We start from the raw sequence: 21,931 nt of genomic DNA, 5'->3' as shown, positions 1-21,931 counted from the left end.
CGGAGCGCGGCCGTGCCGGTCCTCTCCCTGCGGTGACGCTGCGGACCTGGCGCACGATGCGGTGGCAGTGGCGGTGAGCACAGAGGTAAGAGCGAGGCGCGACCCCTTGCAAGGGGTGGGGGGTGTCGGTGTTCAGCACTGCGGTGCTGCCCGGGCGTGCTGTGCCTCACCGGGCACTCTTGGCACCGTGCCCCGCAGTGTTGAGGGCTGCCGGTGCTGCTGTTGTGCCCAGGCGGCAGCATGCCTGACCCCCTTGCTCCTGCGTGCCAGGACAGAGCAGGCAGTGGGGTCTGGAGTGAGTGGGTGCCCGGTGCCCTTGAAGCCTCCCAAACCGCAGCGGAAGCTGGGGGAAGGTTTTTTTCCTTGGAGAAAAGGCGGCTTTGCTCTGCTCTTCCTCTTCTCCGGGCTCGTGGGAGCTCCAGCGCTGAACAGAGGATCCTTGTCCTCCCGGGCCGGCCCTGTGCCTTGGGGTGTTGTGCTGCTGCTGGAACCCGGAGCAGCGATGAGGTGCAGGGAGCCTCTGCCCACTGGCTCGGTGGGCAGCACTGTGTCTGTGTCCAACCACGCTGTAGCAGGTTTTTCTCTGCGCACTCGGGACCCTCTGGGTACTTGTGTTCTTTGTTGGTTTTACTCTTTTTAATAAAGTCTTTAAGTTAAACCTGGTAAGGTGGTGCCAACAGCACAGGCAAGGGGCCTGTCTCGCCAGGAGAGCCCTGCTCAGCTGCTCCAGCACTGCCGGACCCCTTGCCTGCTCTGCAAGTGCCAGCTGGGGAGGGGGTTTGCAGGTGAGCAGAGGAACCGGGCAGGGACAGTGTCTGTGCCGCAGCGCTGCCGCCATGGGCTGGAGGCCATGCAGGGCTGGGCTGTCTGGGCAGGGCACGCTGGGGCAGAGCCTGGCGCTGGTGCTTCCCCACGCGCTCACCTCCCTGGAGCCACCTCAGTGCAGTGTTCTAGGGTGCCCCGGTGCGGCTGGGCTCTGGTGTCTGCTCACTGCCCCATATAGGTGGGTTCCCCCCTCATCAGTTGCTGCGGGCTCGGGGGGTCATGCATCCCCTGTATTACTCAGCCCTTCACTGAGCTGAGGCAGGGCAGAGTCCTTGAGCAAAGTTTGTCATTGCTGGGCTTTGCAAAAACCAGGACCTGCCTGGGGGTGTCTCTGAGCAGCTCTGCACTGCCAGGCCCTTCCTTAGGGAGAGGGTCCAGGATGGATCCTGGGTGCTGCAGCCTGCTGCTCCCTGCAGAGAGGGGGGCAGAAGCAGGCTCTGCACCACCAGTGCCATTGCACTGAGACCCGGGTGGGGGCTGTGCAGGCTGTGCAACCTGTTACCAGCCCCTGGAGCTACCCGGGCCTCGTTAGCCCGGAATTCGTTAGTGCAGGGCGTGGGCCATGTGGGTATGGCTGGGGGGCTGGTGGTGCCTCCCTTCTCCTGCTCTTCCTTGTCCTCCAGTATCTGCTAGCCTGCTGTCCTGGCCTTGACTCAGCCTCCCCCAGGGCATGGGGGTCCTTCGTGGGCAGAGGAGCAGCCCCCACAGGGCCAGGAACTGGTGCAGGCTTGTAGCAAAGCCCTGTCCCTGTGCCACCTTGCAGACCAGGCCTCCATCTGTGCCTCAGTTTCTCCCTGAGAGGTCCCATTCTGCCACTGAAGCACTGAGGTTTTCACTCCCGTCATGCCCAGGAGGGATGGTAGCTGGCTGGGGCAAAAGATCCTGAGGGGCATTGCCCACTTGTATGGGTTTTGGGGTGCAGGAGAGAGCTCTGCCCCACATGCAGCCCCTGCTGGAACAGGAAGGCTTTAAGGAGAAAGTCTTGCTCCAGCTCTCTGCTGAGCAGCCCCAAGGGGGGGCACTGCTCACACTGCAGCCTGGCTAATTAGGCTGACATCAATTAGTGCTAATGACCAGCAGATGTTGAATGGTCTGGCCAGGGCTCTGCTCTGGTGCTGGGGAAGTGGTGGGGTTTAGCCTTTGTCCCCAGAGCTCTGGGGCTCCTACCTGCCCTGCTCCCAGTACCCATCACAGAGGTGAGATGCTGTGTGGTGGACGTGGCTTTGTGCCCATCTGGCCTGGCAAACTCATTTTGTGACAGTTAAAGCCCGCCCCAAGGGCAGGTCCTGCAGTGGCGTGGAGATGGGGGTACTGCTGGCAGCATCCCTGGGGCAGAGGTTGGACGCTGGGCTCAGGGCCTGTGCTGGTCCTCCCTTTCCGTGACAGGACCAGGGGCAAAGCCCACCCATGCCCTGGGGGGTGAGGGGGAACAGCTCCACAAAGGCTCTTTCAGCTGTCTGGGCAGGGAGTGACTGGGCGCAGGGAGATGTCCCACCTCTTACCCCCCAGGGAACTTGGAGGGTCCAGGGTGGGCATATGGGGGGTGCCACGCTGAGGGGCCCATCCTGACATCTCCCTCCTGCTTTGCACCAGGGGGACCCTGCGGCCAGTGTCACCACAGCCCTCCCAGCCCCATGGCTGAGCCCTGACACCGTGCCCCCTCACACACTGCCTGGCTCTCTGCGACACTGGGGCTGGTGCTGCCGAGGGACCCCTGCAGTGCCACCACTGCGGCCCAGGTGAGATGAGTGCGGCGGGCACAAACCAGCCTTGCACGGGGCAGGCTGGCAGCATCCCCACTGTGGCAGCATCCCTGGGGACTGGTGATGCCAAGGCTAGCTGACACCAAGCTCGCTGCCTTCTCCCCCTCCCTGGCACTGCCTGTGGGCACGGAGCTGACTGTGGGCAGTGTGCTATGGGTGCCGGGGGGTGTTGCTTTGCCTGCTTGTCCCCCAACACACCGTGCTGTGTTTCTGTCTTGATTGGAGGGCTTGGGGCTGGGGTGGGCATCAGCTACAGGGTCAGTGATTACTGCCTGCAGTGGGGAGATGGGAGGTACAAGACGGTCTCAGCCCGCCCTGGCTCGACCTGCAGAGGGGATTTAGCGGAGGAAAGAGGCTTATGGAGGGGATTGGAGTTGCGCTGGGCTCTGTCGGGGTGGGGGGGTCCCCACCCGCCTGCGTCTCTCGTCCCCAAGCAGCCACTGCTGCAGGCAGGGGCTCAGAGTGGGGGATGCACTGTGCCAGCGGGCAGGATCAGGCTACGGGGCCGAGCTCTGGGAGCCCAGAGATGGCAGCGAGGGGGAACCGGGCACCCCGGCCTCCACGGCCACCCCCACCACAGGGGTCACCAGCCTTCCATGCCGGTCCCCCAGGACCTCCTGCTTGCCCGAGCCGGCAGAGCAAGCAGCATCGGGTACCAGCACCAAGGGAGGCAAAGCACCCACCGGTACGGGGTCCCACAGGGGGGACGTGGGGTGGGGACAGTCCCGGCGGAGCTGGGTGGCAGCAGCACCCTGGGGGCGGGCAGGATGTGTCTGGCAGCCCCGGTTTCGGTGGGAGCAGGGTGCGTGGGTTTGTGCGTGCCCGCACGCCTGCGCCAGGCCGGGGAGTGTGTCACCACAATTTGGGGCCGCCCCCGGGGCCTCGCCAGGGCTGAGCCAGCCCCGGGTGCCGCCGCGGCCGCCTTGCTGCCGCCACAGCCGGTGAGATCACTTCCAGGTGACAGAGCTGCCAGGAAGGTGGCAGGCTGTGGTGGCAGCAAGCGGAGTGATGTGCTGGAGGTGAGTGGGGGGCCCCGTCCCCCTCTGGGAGCTTGTTTTGGGGACCTGCCGCTTCCCGGGGTCCTCTGCGCGGGGTGGTGGGTGCAGGGACGCAGGACGGGATGTGGGCCAAGCGTGGTGTTCCAGAGGGCTGGGGAGGTCCAGTGTAGGCAGAGAGGAGGGACCTCCTGTGGTCAGTGCCTTGGGGGACAGGGACAGCACACCTCATCCGGCAGTTGTCCTTGCGTTGGGAGCTCCTCTGGGGTGGGAGTTGCAGGCAGGTGGGTCAGGGGTGGCATAGTGCGATGCCATCCATCCCCTCACAGGGGACCTCTCATTTGGGTTTCAGCTGAGCCTGGGCAAGCCAGGAGGACCCAGTGCGTGGAGGGGTGAATCACATCCGCCGTGGGGGCTGTGGGGACAGCGGTTGTCCCCTCGTGGCTTGGGCACCCCACAGCATCGCTGTGGCTGGGCAGGCTGGCAAGCGTTTCGGGGCAGCTGGGGCTGGAGGGAAGGTGTCACGGCACGTGCGTCAGTCACGGCTGTGGCGTGCCAGCACGGTGACGCCGGCAGCCATGCATGGGGGTGGCTCACTGCTCCCACGCCGTGGGCCCGGCCCGCCTCGGCTGCACGGCTGAGCTCACCTCCCTGGTATGGCGGGGCAGGAGGAGCCGCCGCGGGGCGACCCCCCCGGGGCAGGTGCCCCCCGGCACTGGGGGGTTTGTCCTGGGGAGAGCAGGATGGATGCGTGCTCCTCTGCCCTGGCACGGTGACAGCTTCATGTCTGGCAACACTTGGGTGTTCGGGAATGTGGGGTGTCGTGCAGTGAGTATCGTGCTCCGTGGCGCTGGCATAAGGAGCAGTTTTGTCCCTAGGGCTGTGCCATGCCCCAGAGGACACGTGGGTCCTGCGCGGCTGCAGGGGCCTCTCCTAGTTTCACCTCTGGCCCAAGGGGCCTCAGAGAGGGGCTGTGGCCGGGCAGTGTTGGGGTACAAGCTGGTCCCGATGTGCAGGTTGGGGGTTCCCCATCCAGGGGGTGATCTCCCAGTGCCACCTGCCCCTGCTGGGGGCTGTGCCTGGTGCAGCGCCTGGAACAGGTCTGGGAGACCCCCAGCGCCCTGCGATGGGGTGGGGGGAGAGGATTGATCCTGGGAGCGATGCTCCCCGCATGCCTCCCGGAGCCCATCCCCGCAACGCCCGCGGGGCCTGGCTGTTCTCCCGGCACTGCCGTGCTTGCGCCAGTGCTGCCGGTCGCTGTGGAGCAGCCATCTTCCCAGCACATCCCATCCCCCTCTGCCGGCGCAGGGAAGTGGGAGGGATGCTGGGGATGCTGCCAGCCCCAGAGCCCCCCCCAACCCCTCTGCAGGTGCCCAGCGGGGTGCTTCTCACCCACCCAGCTTGCCACCGAGCCCCGGCTGCTGGACGATGCTCCCCGCTCATCCTCATCCTCCTCTTCCCGCCTGCCTGCACCGCATCCCCGGTGGCGGGCTGCACCGTGCCCGGGTGGGGGGAGAAGGTGGCTGCGAGCGCGGCACTGGGGCTGGCGTCGATGCCACCACCTTTCCGCTCGGGTGCTGGAGTGGGGACAGCAGGCGGGCAATTGGGCTTCGGAGCCGGGAGGAAGATCGCGGTACCAGGCTGGGATCGGGGTGAGGACGGGCGCTTGAGGGGCTGCCCCGCTTCTCTTTTCCCCCATCTCTACATCCCTCCATCCACTTCCCCTCCCCTCCATCACCGTCGCGGTCACCTTCACCCTCTCGCTATTTTCCGGAACTGCAGCAACTTTCTGCCATGTGATCCCGAGCCCGGCTCCAGCCCTCGCCACCCCCGGCCAGGCGCGGGTGTCTCCGCAGAGCCCCCTGCTCGCCGCCGCGCCGCAGCCGCCGCCGCCGCCCCAGCCATGGGCGAGAGATGCGACTACCAGCGCCTGAGCAGCGCCGAGGAGGAGGAGGAGATGCTCGGCCCCCTGCCCCACAGCCTCTCGGACAGCACTGGGCAGCAGGCCCTGCGGCCAGGCAGCAGGCGCCCCGCACGGTCCCCGCGGCAGGACATCGCCCCGGGCATGCCGTGCCGGCGGGTCAGTGTGGGGGGAGTGGAGCGGCGGGGGGCACCCGGCCAGGCTGGGTGTCCACCATGAGGGGCAGGGTCCTGCTATGGGGCACAGGTCGGCAGCTGGCATGGGGCACAGGGGGTCCCTGCATGGCATCTCCCCTCTCCGGCACTCGCGGTACTCCTCAGCATCCAGGGTGGCGTGGGGATGGCATCCGCCTTCCTGGCTGTGCTCCATCCTGACCCACCGGAGCAGGGCTGCCTGCCACTTCTTGCTGGGGAAACTGAGGCATGGGGGTATGGTGGCATAGCGGGGAGGCCTGGGGGGGCACAGTGCCCATCACAGACTGCCATCCTCATGTAGGGGAGTGTCGGGCTGTGTGCATGTGGGGGGGGGTTAGGGAGCACATAGAGATGAAGCCGCCTTGGGGTGTAGGGCAAGCGGTGGGGTGTTGTGATGGGTAGGAGCATTTGGGGGTGCTTTGGCCACCTTTGTGCTGCTCAGCGTGATGCCGGGCAAGCGCAGAGGCAGGGAGCGTGCCGCGCGGGGGGCAGGCACCCGTGGGTGCGCAGGGGCGCAGGCGGCTCCAGGTGTGCATCAGGCGGAGGCAAGTATGCTGCCGCCGGCTGTGCGGCGCTGGGGTGTTGGCGCACGTGCGGCCGGGCAGGGCCATGGCTGGGGGGTGTGCGGGGGTGACGCGCTTACGGGGGGCGGCTGCGGTTGTGCAGGTGCCGGGGGTCGCACCTGTGTGGTCCCAGAGTGTGCGTGACGGTCGTCACCACCCATGCATGGGCCTGGGTGCATGCAGGGTGCACCCCTGGCGCTGCAGGGGTGAGTGTGCGCAGCATGGCGTGTGTGCAAGGCATGGAGGGCTGGGTAGCACTTCTGCTGGGGGGCCCTGCAATCTGCTGGGTCATGGGAGTGAGATGGGCATCTGTGACCCCCCCAGGAAAGGGGTTTGCTGGCTGGGCTTTGCTCGCCTGTCTCAGCGTTGAGGTTTTCATGGGTCTGTGGTGGATGGGGAAACTGAGGCACAGAGCCTCAGTGGCACAGTGGCCAAGGTTGGGTGCGTTCCCCCCCCGCTCCTTTTTGGAGACCAGTAGTCCCAGTGCGGGCTCTGAAATGGGCAGCCTCCCCTGGGGTTTGGGGGTGCAGGAGGCAAGCGCGCTGGCCCCAGTGGGTGCCGGTCCCAGTGGGTGCCATCCCCGGCTGATGGAGGTGATGCCCCATTCAGAGCAGGGAACCCCTCACATCACGGTGTCCCCAGAGCCAGGGAGTGGGCAGCTGGCGCGTGGCAGAGGTTGGTGCCGAGGGCACCGTGCCTGGGTGTCCCTGGTCAATGGGCTTCTTGTGCCGGGCGCCTGTGCTGCTGGGTGCCAGCTGGGATCCCGGCGGCGGTGGAAGCCGCAGCGGAGGCTCCTCTGCACCTGGGGATGCGCTTAACACCCTCCCAGCTGCTCCCCCCTCGCAGCCATGGCCACAGTTGGCGGGGGGGGTGTGTGTGCAGACAGGCGGGGGCTGCGGCAAGAGGTTGCTGCCGGTCTTTCCTCTCTCACGCCGTGGCTGCGGGTGCTGCCAGATGTTCTCCCCGGGGAGCCCGCGCCGGACAGCAGTGCTGGGGTTGGGTGCCAGCCCTGCCAGGGAAGGGGAGCGAGCCCCAGGGTGCTGGCGGCACCCCACAGCAGAGCCCGCGGGGACTGGCAGCTGGGCAGCGGGTGCGTTTGCCGAGCCAGAAGCTCCCCCCGCAGTGCCCATCGCCCTGGCATCCTGCCTGTGGCCTCGGCTGGGGAGCGGAGAGCCGGATGTCTCCTCTCCCTCCCTCCTTCCCGGCTTCCTGAGGGGGGAAACTGAGGCCTGGGAGCGTTTCCCAAGGCCGGGGCGAGTTTCCATGGAAATGGGAGCGGGGGTCCAGGCTCCCAGCTGCCGGCGCGGGTGCCTGCTGCTGAACAAGGGAGAAAGCGGGACATTGATGGGAGCCCGGCCCCCTGGGCGCGCGTCCCAGCCCCGGCTGAAAATAACCCCTCCCCGGAGCGCTGCGCGGGCAGCCGGCCGGGACCGAACCCCGCGGCCGGACAGGGGTCCCTAGGAAGTGGCTCCAGCCAGGGGGTGACCCCAGCCCTGCCTGCCGCCACCCCCCGCCCCGGCCCTGTTGCGTTGGGGAAGGGGAGGGCCGGCCAGGAGGATCGGGAGCCGGACGGAAGAAGGGGGAGAGCCACAGCCCGCGTCCGGCTGACGGGCGCCCCAAGAACCCCCGCCTGCTCCGGGGGCACATACGGGGCGGCCGAGCCCGAGGGGCATCTCTGCAGCCCGGATGACAGGGCTGCGGGTGCCCCGGCTGCGCTGAGCGGGCTCTGCTGTGGAACGCCGGTGCCGGGGAAGGGACATCGGCGGTGCCAGGGGCCGGCGACGGGCGGCCAGGCAGGATGCGACGCTTCCAGGCTTTGCGCCGATCTTTCCCTTTCCTCACCCGCTTCCGCCTCTACCGAGTAAGTGCCGACCGTCTCCCTGGCAGACCCTAGGCTGGCTGTCACCCAGCCCTGTTCCCATCGCCTGTGGGCAGGGGACTAGCCGTCCCCGGCCACCTGCGGGCGCACGCCAAAGACCAGCGGCTGCTTTTGCCCCGCATGCCCCCCGTGTGCCCCCGTGTGCCCCCGTGCCCAGCTGCTTGCCGCAGCCGCCGTATTTTTAGCCCAGTACTGAGGGCTGTAATTGTGGTGACACACCGAGGGAGTTGAGTGCAGAGGGTGAAGACAGCGGGGACCCGAGGGAGAGGAGAGGATGGAGGGGGCTGTGCTGCTGTGGGACCGGGATGGGGGTCCCACCTCCCGTCCAGCTCACAGCAGCCAGGGGCAGAGCCCTGCCTTTCCGCAGAAAAGTGGCAATGAAAGAGGTGGAGAGCTGGGAAAGCGGGCACGGATAGGGGGTGGAGGGGGACATGTTGTGGGGAATATGGGGAACCGTGGGTGAGACCTGGCCCCATGCCCTGGGCCAGCTGTGGAGCTGACACCAGCAGTGCTGGGTTGCCCTGTGCCTCAGCCCAGGCACCAGGACCACCCGGAGGCTGTGATGTCCCTGCGTGTCCCCTCCGTGTGGCTGCCAGGCGAGGTGCCACCACCCGTGGCAGAGGAGACCCGCTGTGGGTCTGTGCCGCAGCGGGGCCAGGTGTGTGGGGATGGCAGTGCCGCGGTGGCTGTCCCCTCCCCAGTCAGCCCCTCCAGCTGGGCAAAGGGAGCGTGGCAGGCACGGGGTGCTCCTCAGCTGGGCTCTGCTGCCAGGCACATCCATCCAGGAGGCTCTGCGGCCTCCTGTGTCCCTGGCACTGCTGCCTGGGGACAGCTTGTGCTGGAGTAGAGGGGTGGGCTAGTGTTTCTGTGGGCACCATCGGCAGCGCAGGGGTCTCTGCCTGTCCTTGGGGGTCCTGCTGATGGGGTGCCTCTCCCAGCTTCCCTGGGGAGCTGGGGACAGGCTCAGGAGATGAGTCCTGCTAGCACCCCTCATACCCTAACCAGGCAGCACTCCAGCCTTGTCTCTCAGCCTCTCTGGGTGACTTCCCCAGTGCGAGGATGGGGCAGAGGGGAGCAGAACAGGGTTCCTCCCTAACCCCACACGGTCGGTGTCTCCGCAGAGGCTGAGCTGTAGCATGCAGGCGGAGGAGGGCACGGACTGGCTGCTGGAGCTGCTCACTGAGCTGCAGCTGCAGCAGTACTTCCTGCGCATCCGGGACGAGCTCAACGTCACGCGCCTCTCCCACTTCGAGTACGTCAAAAATGAGGATCTGGAGAAGATCGGCATGGGACGCCCCGGTGCGTGCACCCACCCAAACCTCCCCCTATACCCCCAGCTGGCTGCACAGCATCTTCTGGGGATCCCAGAGAAGCATGCGGTCTATGGGGCTGGAGGGGACCCCCACCCCGTGCTTGGTTGGTGACAGTCACCATGTCCTGCAGGCCAGCGGCGGCTGTGGGAGGCAGTGAAGCGGAGGAAAGCCATGTGCAAGCGGAAATCCTGGATGAGCAAGGTAGGGATGGGAGAGGGGCAGGTGTGGCAGGGAAACTGAGGCATGCAGGAGGAGCTGGACCTCTCCTCATGCTCTTCCACAGTGCCTGGCTCTTCCCCACATCACCAGTCCCTGGGGGCTGGCAGGGAGGTGGGCAGAAGCCCCTGTGGGGCATGCCCTGCCTGCAGTGTGACCCTGCCAGCGTGTGCCCCCGTCCTGTGCAGGCTCCTGTGTCACTTCCCAGTGATGGATGTCCCTGCTGCCCCGGCACTTGGGAAATTCATTCCCCTCACGTTATTTGCCTGTTTGCCAGGAAGCTAATTTGCAGCTAACAAGCCACAGAGCCTCTGCATCTCGCCCCAGCCAGCTCTGTGGGCAGCAATGCTGCCTGGCGCCCTGCCCGCCAGGCTGGGGCTGCGCCAGGGCAGGGGACCCCACGATGCTCATGTATGCTCCCAATGCCATCTCGTCCAAAGCTGGTGCTGATGCCGCCATGGTACCCCTGGCACCTTGCACCCCCGAAAGAGCAGGGCAGTTGCCAGCTGGGCGCTGGGTTGCAGCCTCTTCCCTGTGTGACTCATCTGGGATGGGATGGGGACAGGATGGGCTTTTAATAGAAGGCTGCTCAGCCTTGCACTGGACACAGAAATGCCACCTCCCACCCCAGCCGCATGCTGGGCCCAACCCTTGTGCACCCCACACGGATCCTGGCTTCTGAGGATGGGATGGACCCCATCCCATGGGACACATCATTGGTCCTGGCACATCATCAGTCCCAGCTGGGGGAGAAGGAGGGAGAGCCTGTCCACGTTCCCTCTGGGCTGGCGGTGGCGGCAGCGCGTGTTGCAAGGCCCACGTTGCTGCAGGGATGTGTCACCACACTCGGCCCAAGCTGGAGGTTTCTCTTGGCCTTGTGCCCAGGCACATCGTGTAGTCGCAGCCTGGCCAAGGAATGCCCAGGGCCCTCCAACTACCAGCCTGGTTTGCCGAGGCTGCTGTATAGCTTCTGCGGGGCTGCTGCGAGAGGCTGAGAAAACTGGGGCTGTTCAGCCTGGAGAAGAGAAGCTGTGTGGAGACCTCAGAGTAGCCTTCCAGTATCTGAAGGGGGCTACAAGGATGCCAAAGAGGGACTCTTCGTTAGGGACTGTAGTGACAGGACAAGGGATAATGGGTTCAAGCTTAAACAGGGGAAGTTCAGGTTAGTTATAAGGAAGAAGTTCTTTACTGTGAGGGTGATGAGGCACTGGAACAGGTTGCCCAAAGAAGTGGTAAATGCTTCATCCCCGACAGTGTTCAAGGCCAGATGGACAGAGCCTTGGGCGACTTCGTCTGGTGTGAGGTGTCTCTACCCACAGCAGGGTGTTGGAACTAGGTGATCGTAAGGTCCTTTGCAACCCTAACTGTTCTATGATTTTATGATTCTCTCCACATAAATCACAGTTCAGGGTGCAGGCAGCTGGAAGAGCAGAGCCTGCTGCTGCAGCCAGCCTGCCCTGGGTAATCACCAGTTAGCGGTCGTCATTAGGTTCCAGAGTGTACAGGCCAGGCAGGGTGTCACCCTGGCACGGCTCACAAACACAATGACTTGGGGCATCTCTGCACCCGCATCTCACCTACCTCCATGTCCCACAGGTGTTCAGCGGGAAGCGCCCCGAGTCGGAGCTGCCGCCCCAGCCCCAGAGCACCTTCCGCAAGCCCCCCACGCCACCACCCCCTGAAGCTGGGGGCCAGCACTCCCTCACCTGCCTTGTACGGGAGCGGGACCTCTCCATCTTTGAGAAGCTGGGCGACGGCTCCTTTGGCGTCGTGCGTCGCGGCGAGTGGTGCACGCCCACCGGCAAGACGGTGAGGGGCTGCTTGTGGAGGGGTGAGCCAGGCAGCGGGACCACCTGGGGGGGAAAATGCTTTGGGGCTCATCCCTGCTTTGGCCGTAGCTGGATGTGGCAGTGAAGTGCCTCAAGACGGATGTGCTGAGCCAGCCGGAGGCACTGGATGACTTTATCCGGGAGGTGAACGCCATGCACTCTCTGGACCACAGGAACCTTATCCGTCTCTATGGTGTGGTGCTCTCCCACCCAATGAAGATGGTGAGTGTGGGGGGACGGGGCTGACCCCAGTGGTGCCCTGTGGGGGTTCTCTGTGGTGGGGTGAGCAAAGCCTGGATCCATATCCCGAGTCCTCTAGGGGCATCCCAGTGGGGCACAAGAAGGCTGGAAACCAGCCCAGCCAGGGTGCTTCTGGCCTGACCAACCCGCTGTTCCTACCCCATGGCCCAGGTGACAGAGCTGGCCCCGCTGGGTTCCCTTCTGGACCGCCTGCGGAAGAACCAGGGCCATTTCCTCATCTCCACCCTCTGCCAGTATGCCATTCAGGTGGCCAAGGGCATGGCCTACCTGGAGTCCAAGCGCTTCATCCACCGTGACCTGGCTGCCCGCAACATCCTGCTGGCCTCCAACGAGCTGGTTAAGATCGGGGACTTTGGGCTGATGCGGGCCCTGCCCAAAAATGATGACCACTACGTGATGCAGGAGCATCGCAAGGTCCCCTTTGCCTGGTGAGCTCTGGGGAGGGGGGGACCTGGGGATGCACCACCCGTTGCCTTCTGATGCTCACATCCTTCCCCATGCAGGTGTGCTCCTGAGAGCCTGAAGACACGCACCTTCTCCCATGCCAGCGACACCTGGATGTTTGGGGTGACCCTCTGGGAGATGTTCACCTATGGGCAGGAGCCTTGGATTGGCCTCAACGGCAGCCAGGTGAGTGCACAGCAGGGACCTGACCCCCTGCCTCACTCTGGCAGTGGTTGGGGGGGGACCTGGGAACCCCTGACAGTACTCACTGCTCTGCAGATCCTGCACAAGATAGACAAAGAGGGTGAGCGGCTGCCGCGGCCCGAGGACTGTCCCCAGGACATCTACAATGTCATGCTGCAGTGCTGGGCACACAAGCCTGAGGACCGACCTACCTTCGTGGCCCTGCGGGACTTTTTGGTGGAGGTGGGTGTGCAGAGGGGGGGACAGGGGCTCCAGCACCCCCTTCCCCTCGGCTCTGCTTGAGTGTGGGCAGTTAAGGGTGTTGCCAAGGCGGGAGGTGACATGGGGGACTCAGCCCAGGCAGCCCTGCAGGCTGGGAGGTGGCAGGCAATGATGTGGTCACAGCGGGAAGTCCCTGGGTACCACTTTGCCCTTCTCCAGCCCAGGGGTGTCACAGCTGAGGAGGGGCTTGGAGTGGTGATGCTGTCTCTTGTCCACTTTTGGGGCTCCCCTGCCCTCCCCTACACGGGGCTGCAGCTAACCTCAAAACAGGGCAGGGATGGATGTGGGGGTCTGCATCCCCTTGTTCTCACCCACTTTTCCCCCAGGCCCAGCCCACCGACATGAGAGCACTGCAGGACTTTGAGGAGCCCGACAAGCTGCACATCCAGATGAACGACATCATCACAGTCATCGAGGGCAGGTACTGCACAGGGTGGGAGGGCATGTACTGCCCGGGAGCGGTGCCAGGTATTGCACTGAGGGGGCATGGACCAGCTGCCAGCCTCAGGGCTGCCAGCCTGCGTGGAGACGGGGCACTGGCAGAGCTGTGGAGCAGGGATGGGGAGGGTGGGCTCTGCCCCCCCAGCACACCTGGTCGTGTACCCCATGGATGGGCAGAGCTGCCCTGCTGCCCTGGGAGGTGTGCAGCACCCCAGGCAGCACAGCAGTGTGGGGCCACTGGGGTGTGTGGGGGGCAGCAGTGCCTATGGGCAGCACAGCCCTGCCTGCACTGCCCGCACCATCCACCCGCTGACTCACCTGCTCTGCCTCTGGGTTTGCCCTGGCCTTGCCACCAGAAACCGGGTGCCCCAGAGCCGCTCCCCACTGATAGCGGTGGTGACCTGCTGCTGTCACTGTGCGGGGAGAGATGCTGGGGAGCTCGGTACCACGGTGGCATGACCTGTCACCCCCTGCGCTGTGGGCTCTGATACTCCACCCAGGGCAGGGCCACCCCCTTGCACTGCCCCAGTGACCTGCGGACTAGGGGGACCTTTGGTCCCCACGTTCCCATCCCAGCACGTGCCCACTCCCCTCCAGCGCGGGGACAGCCGAGACACCCAGAAAGAGCTCAGTGTCCCTTTGCCGCGCTGGCACACGGGAGGATGCCCCTGCCTCCAGCCCCGGGGGGGTGAGGAGAAAGGAGAAGGGCTCGGTCCTTCCCCCCTTCCCTCTCCCCCTTCCCGGGGCCTGCTCCCCACCGTTAGTCACGGCCCGGAGGTGAATCAGGCCGGATTTGTGTGTCTGCAGGGACCGGCTTTCTCCCCGGCCGCCGCCACCAGGGATGACTCTTGCCCAGGGTCTGGCGGTTTAATTGCAGGGAGGGGAGGGGAAGGGAAGCGGCGTCGGCGGAGGGAGGGAAGGAGGGAGGGAGGGAAGGAGAGAAGGAGCGGCGGAGGACGGCGCAGCCGCGCCAGTGCGCCTACATCGTCCCCGGCGCCGCATCACGGGCTGGGGGTACCGCTCCCGCGCCCCCCGCCCCGCCGTCGACCCCAGGTGAACCACGGGGAGCGGGGGGAAAAGCGAGAGGTTGGCAGGAGCGGGACGGGGGGACGTGGTTGCGCTGCGATGAGTCGGGGAGGGCCATGAGCGCGGTGGAGCCGGGGCGCAGCCTCCCCTGCCTCAGTTTCCCCAGGGGACGCCGGTACTCGGTGGCCCGTGGTGGGCATGTTTTGGGGGTGCTGGGTCCGGGCAGGCAAAGTGAGCTCTGCAGCCGGGGGGTGCCGGTGCTCCCGCAGCGGAACCCCCATCCCCGTGCCTCAGTTTCCCCCCTCTCGGGGCGCCTGCCCCCCACCGCGCTGCCGGCGGGGATGCCCGGGCAGGGAGGGGAGGGCTGGCGGAGGGGGTGGGGGGCTCCTCCCGGGGGCCGCATCCGGCCCCGCCGAGGCCGCCTGGGGCACCGTAAACACCCCCCACCCCTTTTCAAGCCCCTGCCTGTCGTTCGGCGGGCGCTGGGTGTGCGTACGTGTGTGTGGGCAGGGGCAGGGACCTACCTGAAAGCCCCCCCGGGGACTCAGCCGGCCGCGGGAGGGGGCTCTCGGGGGGAAGCCAGGGCAGAGCTGCAGCGGGATCGTGCCGGGGGTCCGCGCCCGGATCCAGTGGGACGAGGCTGGGAGGGGGGGGGAGCATAGGGGCCGGCCCGGCCGCAGCATCCCTCCGGTGGGATGCGGTGCTGTCGCGGCGCGGGGAGGGCGAGCGGAGGGGACCTCCCGAGGAGGGGGAGCCAGCTCCTGCCCGTCCCACCGCGGGTGAGGGAGGGTGCGCGGTACCGGCTGGGCTCTGCCGCGGCCACGCCGAGGGGTCCCGGCGCTGAGTAAGGCGGCTGGCTGGCGGCGAGCAGGGAAGGTAAACAGGAAAAGGGCTGAGCTGGTGGCCGGGGGTGACTCACAGGTGACTCCAGGAAACCGTGGGGCCCGTGCCAGCCTCGCCAGGCTGGCACCGCCACCGCCCCCTGCCCGGAGCACGCCCTGCCCGCGGGGAGCGAGGGACCCGGCAGGCGGGGAGCGGTTAGGGTCGAAGCCCCCCCACATTCATCTGGCACAGTGCCGGGGGTATCCTTTCCTGCCCCCTGCCTGTCCCTGTCCTGTCCCACTTCCCACCCGGGCTAGGTGATGCTCCCCTTCTTCCCCTGGAGCAGGCAGCTCCAGGCTGGCTCCTGGGGCACACTGGGGACCAGCACCCCAAGGTGGCATTGCCCACTGCCTGCCTGCCCATCTTCCGTTGCCCACACCAACCTGCATGGGGCTCACTGATAACATAGGAAGGGAACGAGGAAGTCCCCCCAGTTAATAGTTGAAGGTTCATCACTAGACCCCAGGCATGTCCCTTGTGCCATCCTTGGCTGCGTAGGGCACAGGAGGACTAGGGGTGAGCAGCTCAGTGCAGGCATCGCCCCAAGGCTCCTGCATAATTTGGGGCAGCTGCAAGGAGGAAGGGGCATATCTTTTTGGGCACAAGCAGGGAGCTTTGTTCCCTACCCCCCGCATCCTCAGCACCACCAGGTGCAGGGGCCCACAGGGTGGGAGGCAGAGGGCACTGCTGGCGCAGGGTTGGGATCCTGGGCGCCTGGGCTCCCTTCCCACCTGTGCCACTGCCTGCCTGTGGACTTGGGTGGACTTGGACGAGTCACCTCGCCTCCTCCCCTGTTGCTGGGGCAGGCGTGTGTCCCCCTCCCATACCCTTGTTGGTAACAAGGTCCTTTTTATTCCTTAGGGCCGAGAATTACTGGTGGCGGGGTCAGAATAAGCGGACCCTAAAAGTGGGCCAGTTCCCCCGAAACACGGTGACCTCGGTGGCAGGGCTGTCGGCGCATGACATCAGCCAGCCGCTTAAAAACAGCTTCATCCACACGGGCCATGGAGACACCAACCCGCAGCACTGCTGGGGGTTTCCCGATAAAATTGATGAGTAAGAAAATCTTTTGTCTTCTCTGCATCCCTTGCCTGCTCCCTGCTTTCCCTGCTGCCCACTGGGCATGGGAGTGAGCTGTGTCTTGGCCATCCCGTGTCCCCCTGCCAGTGAAGCATCTCTTCCCCCCCGCTGTACTGGGGATGGTGGCTCCGGGTGGCTGGACTAACTCCCTCTCTTCTTCTTACTAATGGGGTCAAGGGCAGGGGGGGGCTGCTGTGCTTGTGGGAGGGCTGTCTGGGGAGGGGTGAGCACCTTCTCCCAGCCCTGCAGCCCCTCTTGCTGTCCCGGGGCGGAGGGACATCAGTAAGCCCCACTGTGGATGTGGCTGTGTTACCACAATGCTTTTGGGGTGTCCCAGGGCTGCTAAACCTGCGCCTTTCTGTGCCTGCATGGAGGGAAGCTGTGATGGGGGTGTCGCCTGGCCCTCTGCTTTTAATAGCATGAGTTAAAACAGCAAACCATGAAAGAAATCCACCAAAATGCTTTTTCCACCCACCGTTCCATTACGAGAGACCCAGGTTGTTCTGATGAGGGGGGTCGGGTGCCTGTACCTGCTTGCCATGTGGGACTGGCGTGCTTAGTATGGTGCTGGGGGATGGTGGGCAGAGGTGCCTGGCTCACAGCAGAGGGCATGGGGGGTCTCTGCCAGCACTGGGCTGGGGGGACGTGGGAGGGCTGTGTGAGGGGGGCAGGATAGGATTTCAAAGCCTGGAAAGCTCCTGCTGGGTAGAGCCAGCTCCTGCGCTGGGCTAAGCACATCCTCTGGGATCGTGATCCCCGCTGCTGTTCGGCTTCCCATCCCCGGGACAGCTCTGCCGGTGCCCCCTGCCGCAGTCTGACCCACAGGGCACCCGGTGGGCTGAACCTCGGGGGGCTGGACCGGGGTGCCGTGCACGCGGTCCCGCTCGTGCCCCGGCAGGCTCCCACTGCGTGGGCACGGCGCTGGGTACGTGCTGCCGGGCTGCCGAGAACGCACCGAGCTGGGCACACGCCCAGGCCTTGGGGCTGCACCGGCTCCCACCGGCTCCCGCCTCGCCGCGCCGCGCCCGGCTTGCGACGGCTCGCCCGCGCCTCCCGGCACCCCACCAGCGTGCCGTGCCGTACCGGGGCGCCCTGCCCTGCATGCAGTGTCGTGCCGGGGCACCCCCTGGGTTACAGCGCATCATACGCGTGGGGGCGGGGAGGGGTGGGTGACACTGGGATGGCACCAGGCTCTGTGCCGCAGCACTGAAAGCCTCTTGGGGTGTGGTGCCCCAGCGCTTGCAGTCACTGGGGCATGGGGCATGGTGGAGGTGGGGTGTCCCAAGGGACAGCGCGCAAGCCCAGGGAGAAAGGGGTCCTGCAAGGCCCCCACTTGACCCCCAGGTGCTCTCCTCTCTCCCCACAGGCTGTACTTGGGAAATCCCATGGACCCTCCTGACGTTTTAGGTGTGGACCTGAGTGCTGCCAGACCCACCCAGCTTCCAGGCAGGGCTAAAAGTGAGTGGCTTTTCTCCTTCCACTCTGCCCGTCAGCTGCGCAAAGTCCTCGTGCCCTGCTGCCAGGGTGATGGGCTGTGGACCCTCTCCTTTCTGTCTCTCTGCTGCCACTTGCTTTTGACAGACCCAGGGGGAGCTGGGGTGACAGGGCGTGTTGTCACCTGGCCAAGTGCCACTGCCAGCAGCGTGGGTGGCTGGTGGCTCTGCCCGGCTGGACTCTGCCCCGCTGCCCTTCGTCCAGGTCCCTTGTCCGCTCCCAGCCTCCCGCAGCTGGGCTCCCCAGTACGGGGGATCTCAGTGGAGCTGCCACGTGGAGGGAGCTCAGACGCTGTGCGGGTGCCACAAATACCCTAAACCTGCTGTTTTCCCTTGGGGGGGCTTCCCACCGGCATCCTCCCTGCGCCCCACTGGTAACGGGGGACATGATGAAGCACGCGCCCTGCTAACAAGCACCCTGACTGCCGCTTGCTTTGCGCGCTCACCCCACGCCTCTCCTCCTCTCGAGCTTTCTCTTCTCCTGCAGGGCAGCCGCCTCCGCGCCCACCTCAGCCTACCGTCCTGCTCACCAGTAAGTTGGGCTTTTTTGGGTGCTTTTTTTCCCTCCTTCATGTCCCCTTTCTTTTCTCTCATAGCTCCTTTTGCCGTTTCTGCCTCCTGGGTATCACCATGGGTGATGGCATCTGTGGTGGGGACAGAGATGCAGAGCCGGGTGCTGGGGTCCGCAGACTGGGGAAGGGCAGGGTACCCTGCAGCCACCCAGCACCCTGCTGCCTGCCATGGTGCATCACTGTACCCAAGGGGGAGATAAAAGGTGGCTGAAGCTGTGGGGCGGTTTGGGGGTTTGGGGATACAGGTGCCCCTCCTTGCACCCCGGGGATCGGTGCCAGGAACCTCACCATCCCTCTCTGTCCGCCTTCTAGAGCCCTGCTACGACCCAGTCAGTGAGGAGGAGGAGGGTCTGCCAGGGGGTCTCCGGAAGCTCTGCCTTAAGAAGCCAGGCCCAGGCAAGGGTCTGCGACCAGTCAAGCCATCGGCACGGGTACCGGGCACCAAAGTTGGCGAGCGGCAACCCGGCCGGCTGACCAGTGAGGGGCCGGCAGGCAGTGAGGTGACACTCATTGATTTTGGAGAGGAGGTGCCCCAAGGTAGCCCCTCGCCAGTGGGGGAGCTGACAGCCCCGTCGTTGGCCAAGCTGGCCATGGAGGCCTTCTCCTTGCTGGACAAGACCCCACCACAAAGCCCCACGCGGGCTCTACCCCGGCCCCTCCACCCTACACCAGTGGTGGACTGGGACGCCCGCCCCTTGCCCCCACCGCCTGCCTATGACGACGTGGCGCAGGATGAGGACGACTTCGAGGTCTGCTCCATCACCAGCCCTCCGAGCCGGCGGGGCAAGACCAACTATGGCTTTGTGGATGAGGGTGAGCGGGGACCAGCGCTGGAGGATAACCTCTTCCTGCCCCCCAAGGAGATGAAGCAGCCCAGCATGACGCAGACCACAGAGCTCTTTGAGGAGCTGCAGCAGGAGTGCATGAAGAGGCTTAATGTCCCCCTGGGACCAGCTGCCCCCACAGACGACAAGCCCCAAATCCCTCCCCGTATCCCTATCCCGCCACGGCCCGTACGCCGTAATGAGCCTGGGCGCTGGTCGGGGGAGCTTTCACCAGCGTCGGGGGGCGAGGAGGACCGGCCGCCCCAGATCCCCCCCCGGGACCCGCTGTCACAGCCCACCTCCCGGACACCCAGCCCCATGGCTCTGCAGGTGGGGTCCCCCCAGCAACGTGCCGCTCTCTGCTCCTGCCTCTCCACCTCGCCAGGGAAGCCCATGCCCACCACACAGAGCTTTGCCCTGGACCCCAAGTATGCCACCCCCAAGGTCATCCAGGCGCAGGGCAAGGACTGCTCCAAGGGACCCTGCATCCTGCCCATCGTGAAGGATGGGCAGAAGGTCAGCAGCACCCACTACTACCTGTTGCCCGAGCGCCCTGCATACCTGGACAAGTATGAGAAGTTTTTCAAGGAGGCCAAAAGCCCCGAGGAGGTGCAGGCGTCCCGCCTGGTCACCACAGCCACCGTCCGTCCCATGGTGCAGCAGCCGCCACCAGACTGCAAGGTCAACTTCTCCTCCAACAACAGCAACCCTGGGCCCAAGTGCCTGGTGAAAGCCTCCTGCAGCCTCCAGAAGATCATCTATGATGGGCCGGATGGCTGCCGCCCTGCCGACAAGATCCGGCTCGTAAGTGGCATCTGTGAGCAAGAGGGGACACAGTGGCCATGGGTTCGCTTGAGCAAGAGCCATCCCTACCCTGGTTTCTCCAAGTTCAACCCCAAGGGGTTGGCTACAGAGGGTCCCCAGTTGTGCTGTGGGACATAAGTGTCACTGCAACTCCAAAATGGGGATCACAGGCCCTTTTAACCCGAATTAGCCCCATCCACAGCTGCGGGGAGGGGGGAGGAAGGTGGCTGTCACTGTGGTCCCTTTGGGCTCTCCTGGCTGGGTCCATGGTGGCCACGAGTGTGCACCCAAGCCCAGGAGAGGCTGAAGATCCCAGGGATGAGGATAGTCCTGGCTCCAAGCTGACAGTACTCCCCGGGTACAGAGCCAGGGCGGAGGGCAGCCCTGCTGTCCTCCTGCTCCAGCTGCTGGCTCCTCACTGCCTGGGTGAGGTGGCAGACATTGACCATAACCTCCCCTTAGGTGCAGGACACAGTGCACGGCGTGACCACCGAGGAGTGCCAGGCCGCCCTGCAGAACCATGGCTGGAGCGTCCAACGGGCCATCCAGTACCTGAAGGTACCACACATCCCTGTCCACCCGCCCCAGCTCCTGTGGGAGTGTTGGCACCCCTGTCCCCCTCCTTGCCATGCCCTGTCCCCTTGCAGGTGGAGCAGCTTTTCTGCCTGGGGCTGAAGTCCCGCGTTGAGTGCCACCGGGTGCTGGAGATGTTCGACTGGAACCTGGCCCAGGCCAGCTCCCACCTCCTTGATCCTTACAGCACCACCCGCCAGAAGTAGGGGCACGGATGGTCTTTTGGGGTGGGGGACGTCCACGGCACGCTGCTCTTGGCGAGCTGGCGCCATCACCCCTCCTGAGCTCATGTCTTCTCCTCTCCTTACAGGCGGTGACAGCGGGGATGGGGCGAGCTGTGTCGGATCCGGAGCAGGCATCTCGCCGTGGGGCCATCCCCCGGTGCCCACCCTCACCTACACAACCTGCTGCTGGACTCTGGACTGAGCCCCGACTTGGGGGATGGGGACACCCCGAAAGGGAGCCTGCCCAGTGCCCCTGACTTGTCAGGGTGCCTGCGCCTTGGCTTCAGTGATGGGCTCCATCCCCATACCCCTTGTTGAATTGTTTTTGTAAAGAGAAATGTAATTTTAATATATATATATTATGTATATATAAAAAACTATTCTATGGAGAGGAGGAGGGTGCCTGTGGCCATCTCCCAGGTTCATCCCTGCCAACGCACAGGGGCAGGCCATGTCTTCATGGGTGCTGGTTCCTCCCTGTGCAGGCAGCCACAGCCATGACCCACGGGACCTGCTGCAGGGATGGAACCCAGGCGCAGGGTGCCAGGGAGGGGATACGCATGTGCTGTGGTGCCCAGCAGGCACTGAGGATCCCCAGGGAGCTGTGTGATGTGTAAAACACACTGGTGATGGCTCCCAGGCTATTTTGGGGAGCAAAGGTCTCCCCGTCTGGGCTGCTAGAGTTAGTTGCATGCTGTCCCAGGCCCAAAGCTGGAGGGCTAGGCAGGTTTCTCCCCCTGTGAGCAGGCAGTATTGCCCCCAGCAATGTCCTGCAGCAGGGCCCCCCTTTCCTGGCACCCCAAGGACTCGGCTCCTGGTGACGCCTGACTCATGCCCGGGCAGGGAGTGCCGGGACGTGCCTCGCGCCCCAGCCCACACGAGGGGCGTTGTGTAACCAGATGCTACTGTGCAGCCAGAGCCGGGTGTTGGAGGGGGGGTGGCCCCCGTGGGTCCCAGGCCCCCCAAGTGAGTGTCAGAGCTCCTCTAGCTGGCTTCCCTGAGGTGACAGCAGTGGGAAGGGGTCTCTGAAGGTGGAGGAGAAACCAATGTGGACCATGGAGGACCTCTGTGCCCAAACCCAGCCGGTCACTGGGCTTTGGTGGTACCTGGTCCCCAGGATGTGCTCTGCTCCAGAGCTGGTGGCTTCAGAGGAGTGACCCCACCATGCCTGGTGAGTCGCCTGGCAGGACGGGCTGCCTTGGCATGTTTGTGGGTCCTTCCCTGTGGCATTGGTACCTGGCCACATCACCTATGTGCAATGTGCACCAGGCTGCACTTGTCTCTGGTTCCCTGGCCCTCCCTGAGTGTGGGGATGGGGAGGTTTGCTGGTGCTGCTGTGGGAAC

The 21,931-nt window shown here is 65.2% G+C and overlaps 1 protein-coding gene across 7 annotated transcripts; it reads left to right on the top strand.

Moving 5' to 3' along the window:
- Nucleotides 1-20,978, top strand: TNK2 (tyrosine kinase non receptor 2). 7 transcript variants are annotated; one of them, XM_030496504.1, is made up of 18 exons: nt 7-85; nt 2,419-2,564; nt 5,366-5,663; nt 9,262-9,439; nt 9,584-9,654; nt 11,266-11,478; nt 11,568-11,720; nt 11,910-12,187; nt 12,263-12,389; nt 12,483-12,629; nt 12,995-13,089; nt 15,879-16,073; nt 17,464-17,555; nt 18,078-18,122; nt 18,475-19,790; nt 20,253-20,348; nt 20,438-20,565; nt 20,674-20,978. In XM_030496504.1, the coding sequence occupies exons 3-18, from the start codon at nt 5,487-5,489 to the stop codon at nt 20,678-20,680; spliced, it is 3,318 nt and encodes a 1,105-aa protein (XP_030352364.1). In that variant the 5' UTR covers nt 7-85; nt 2,419-2,564; nt 5,366-5,486; the 3' UTR covers nt 20,681-20,978. The 7 variants fall into 7 exon arrangements, with proteins under 7 accessions (XP_030352367.1, XP_030352364.1, XP_030352368.1 ...); XM_030496507.1 differs by lacking the exon at nt 5,366-5,663 and having other exon boundaries at nt 1-85; XM_030496501.1 differs by lacking the exons at nt 7-85; nt 2,419-2,564 and adding an exon at nt 4,553-5,235.
- Nucleotides 20,979-21,931: the final 953 nt, after the last annotated feature.

This window comes from Strigops habroptila, chromosome 8 (genome assembly GCF_004027225.2).
Source record: "Strigops habroptila isolate Jane chromosome 8, bStrHab1.2.pri, whole genome shotgun sequence".
NCBI classification, from domain to species: Eukaryota; Metazoa; Chordata; class Aves; order Psittaciformes; family Psittacidae; genus Strigops; species Strigops habroptila.
The sequence above is the reverse complement of the archived record's forward strand: the minus strand, read 5'-3'. Positions and strand labels throughout refer to the sequence as shown.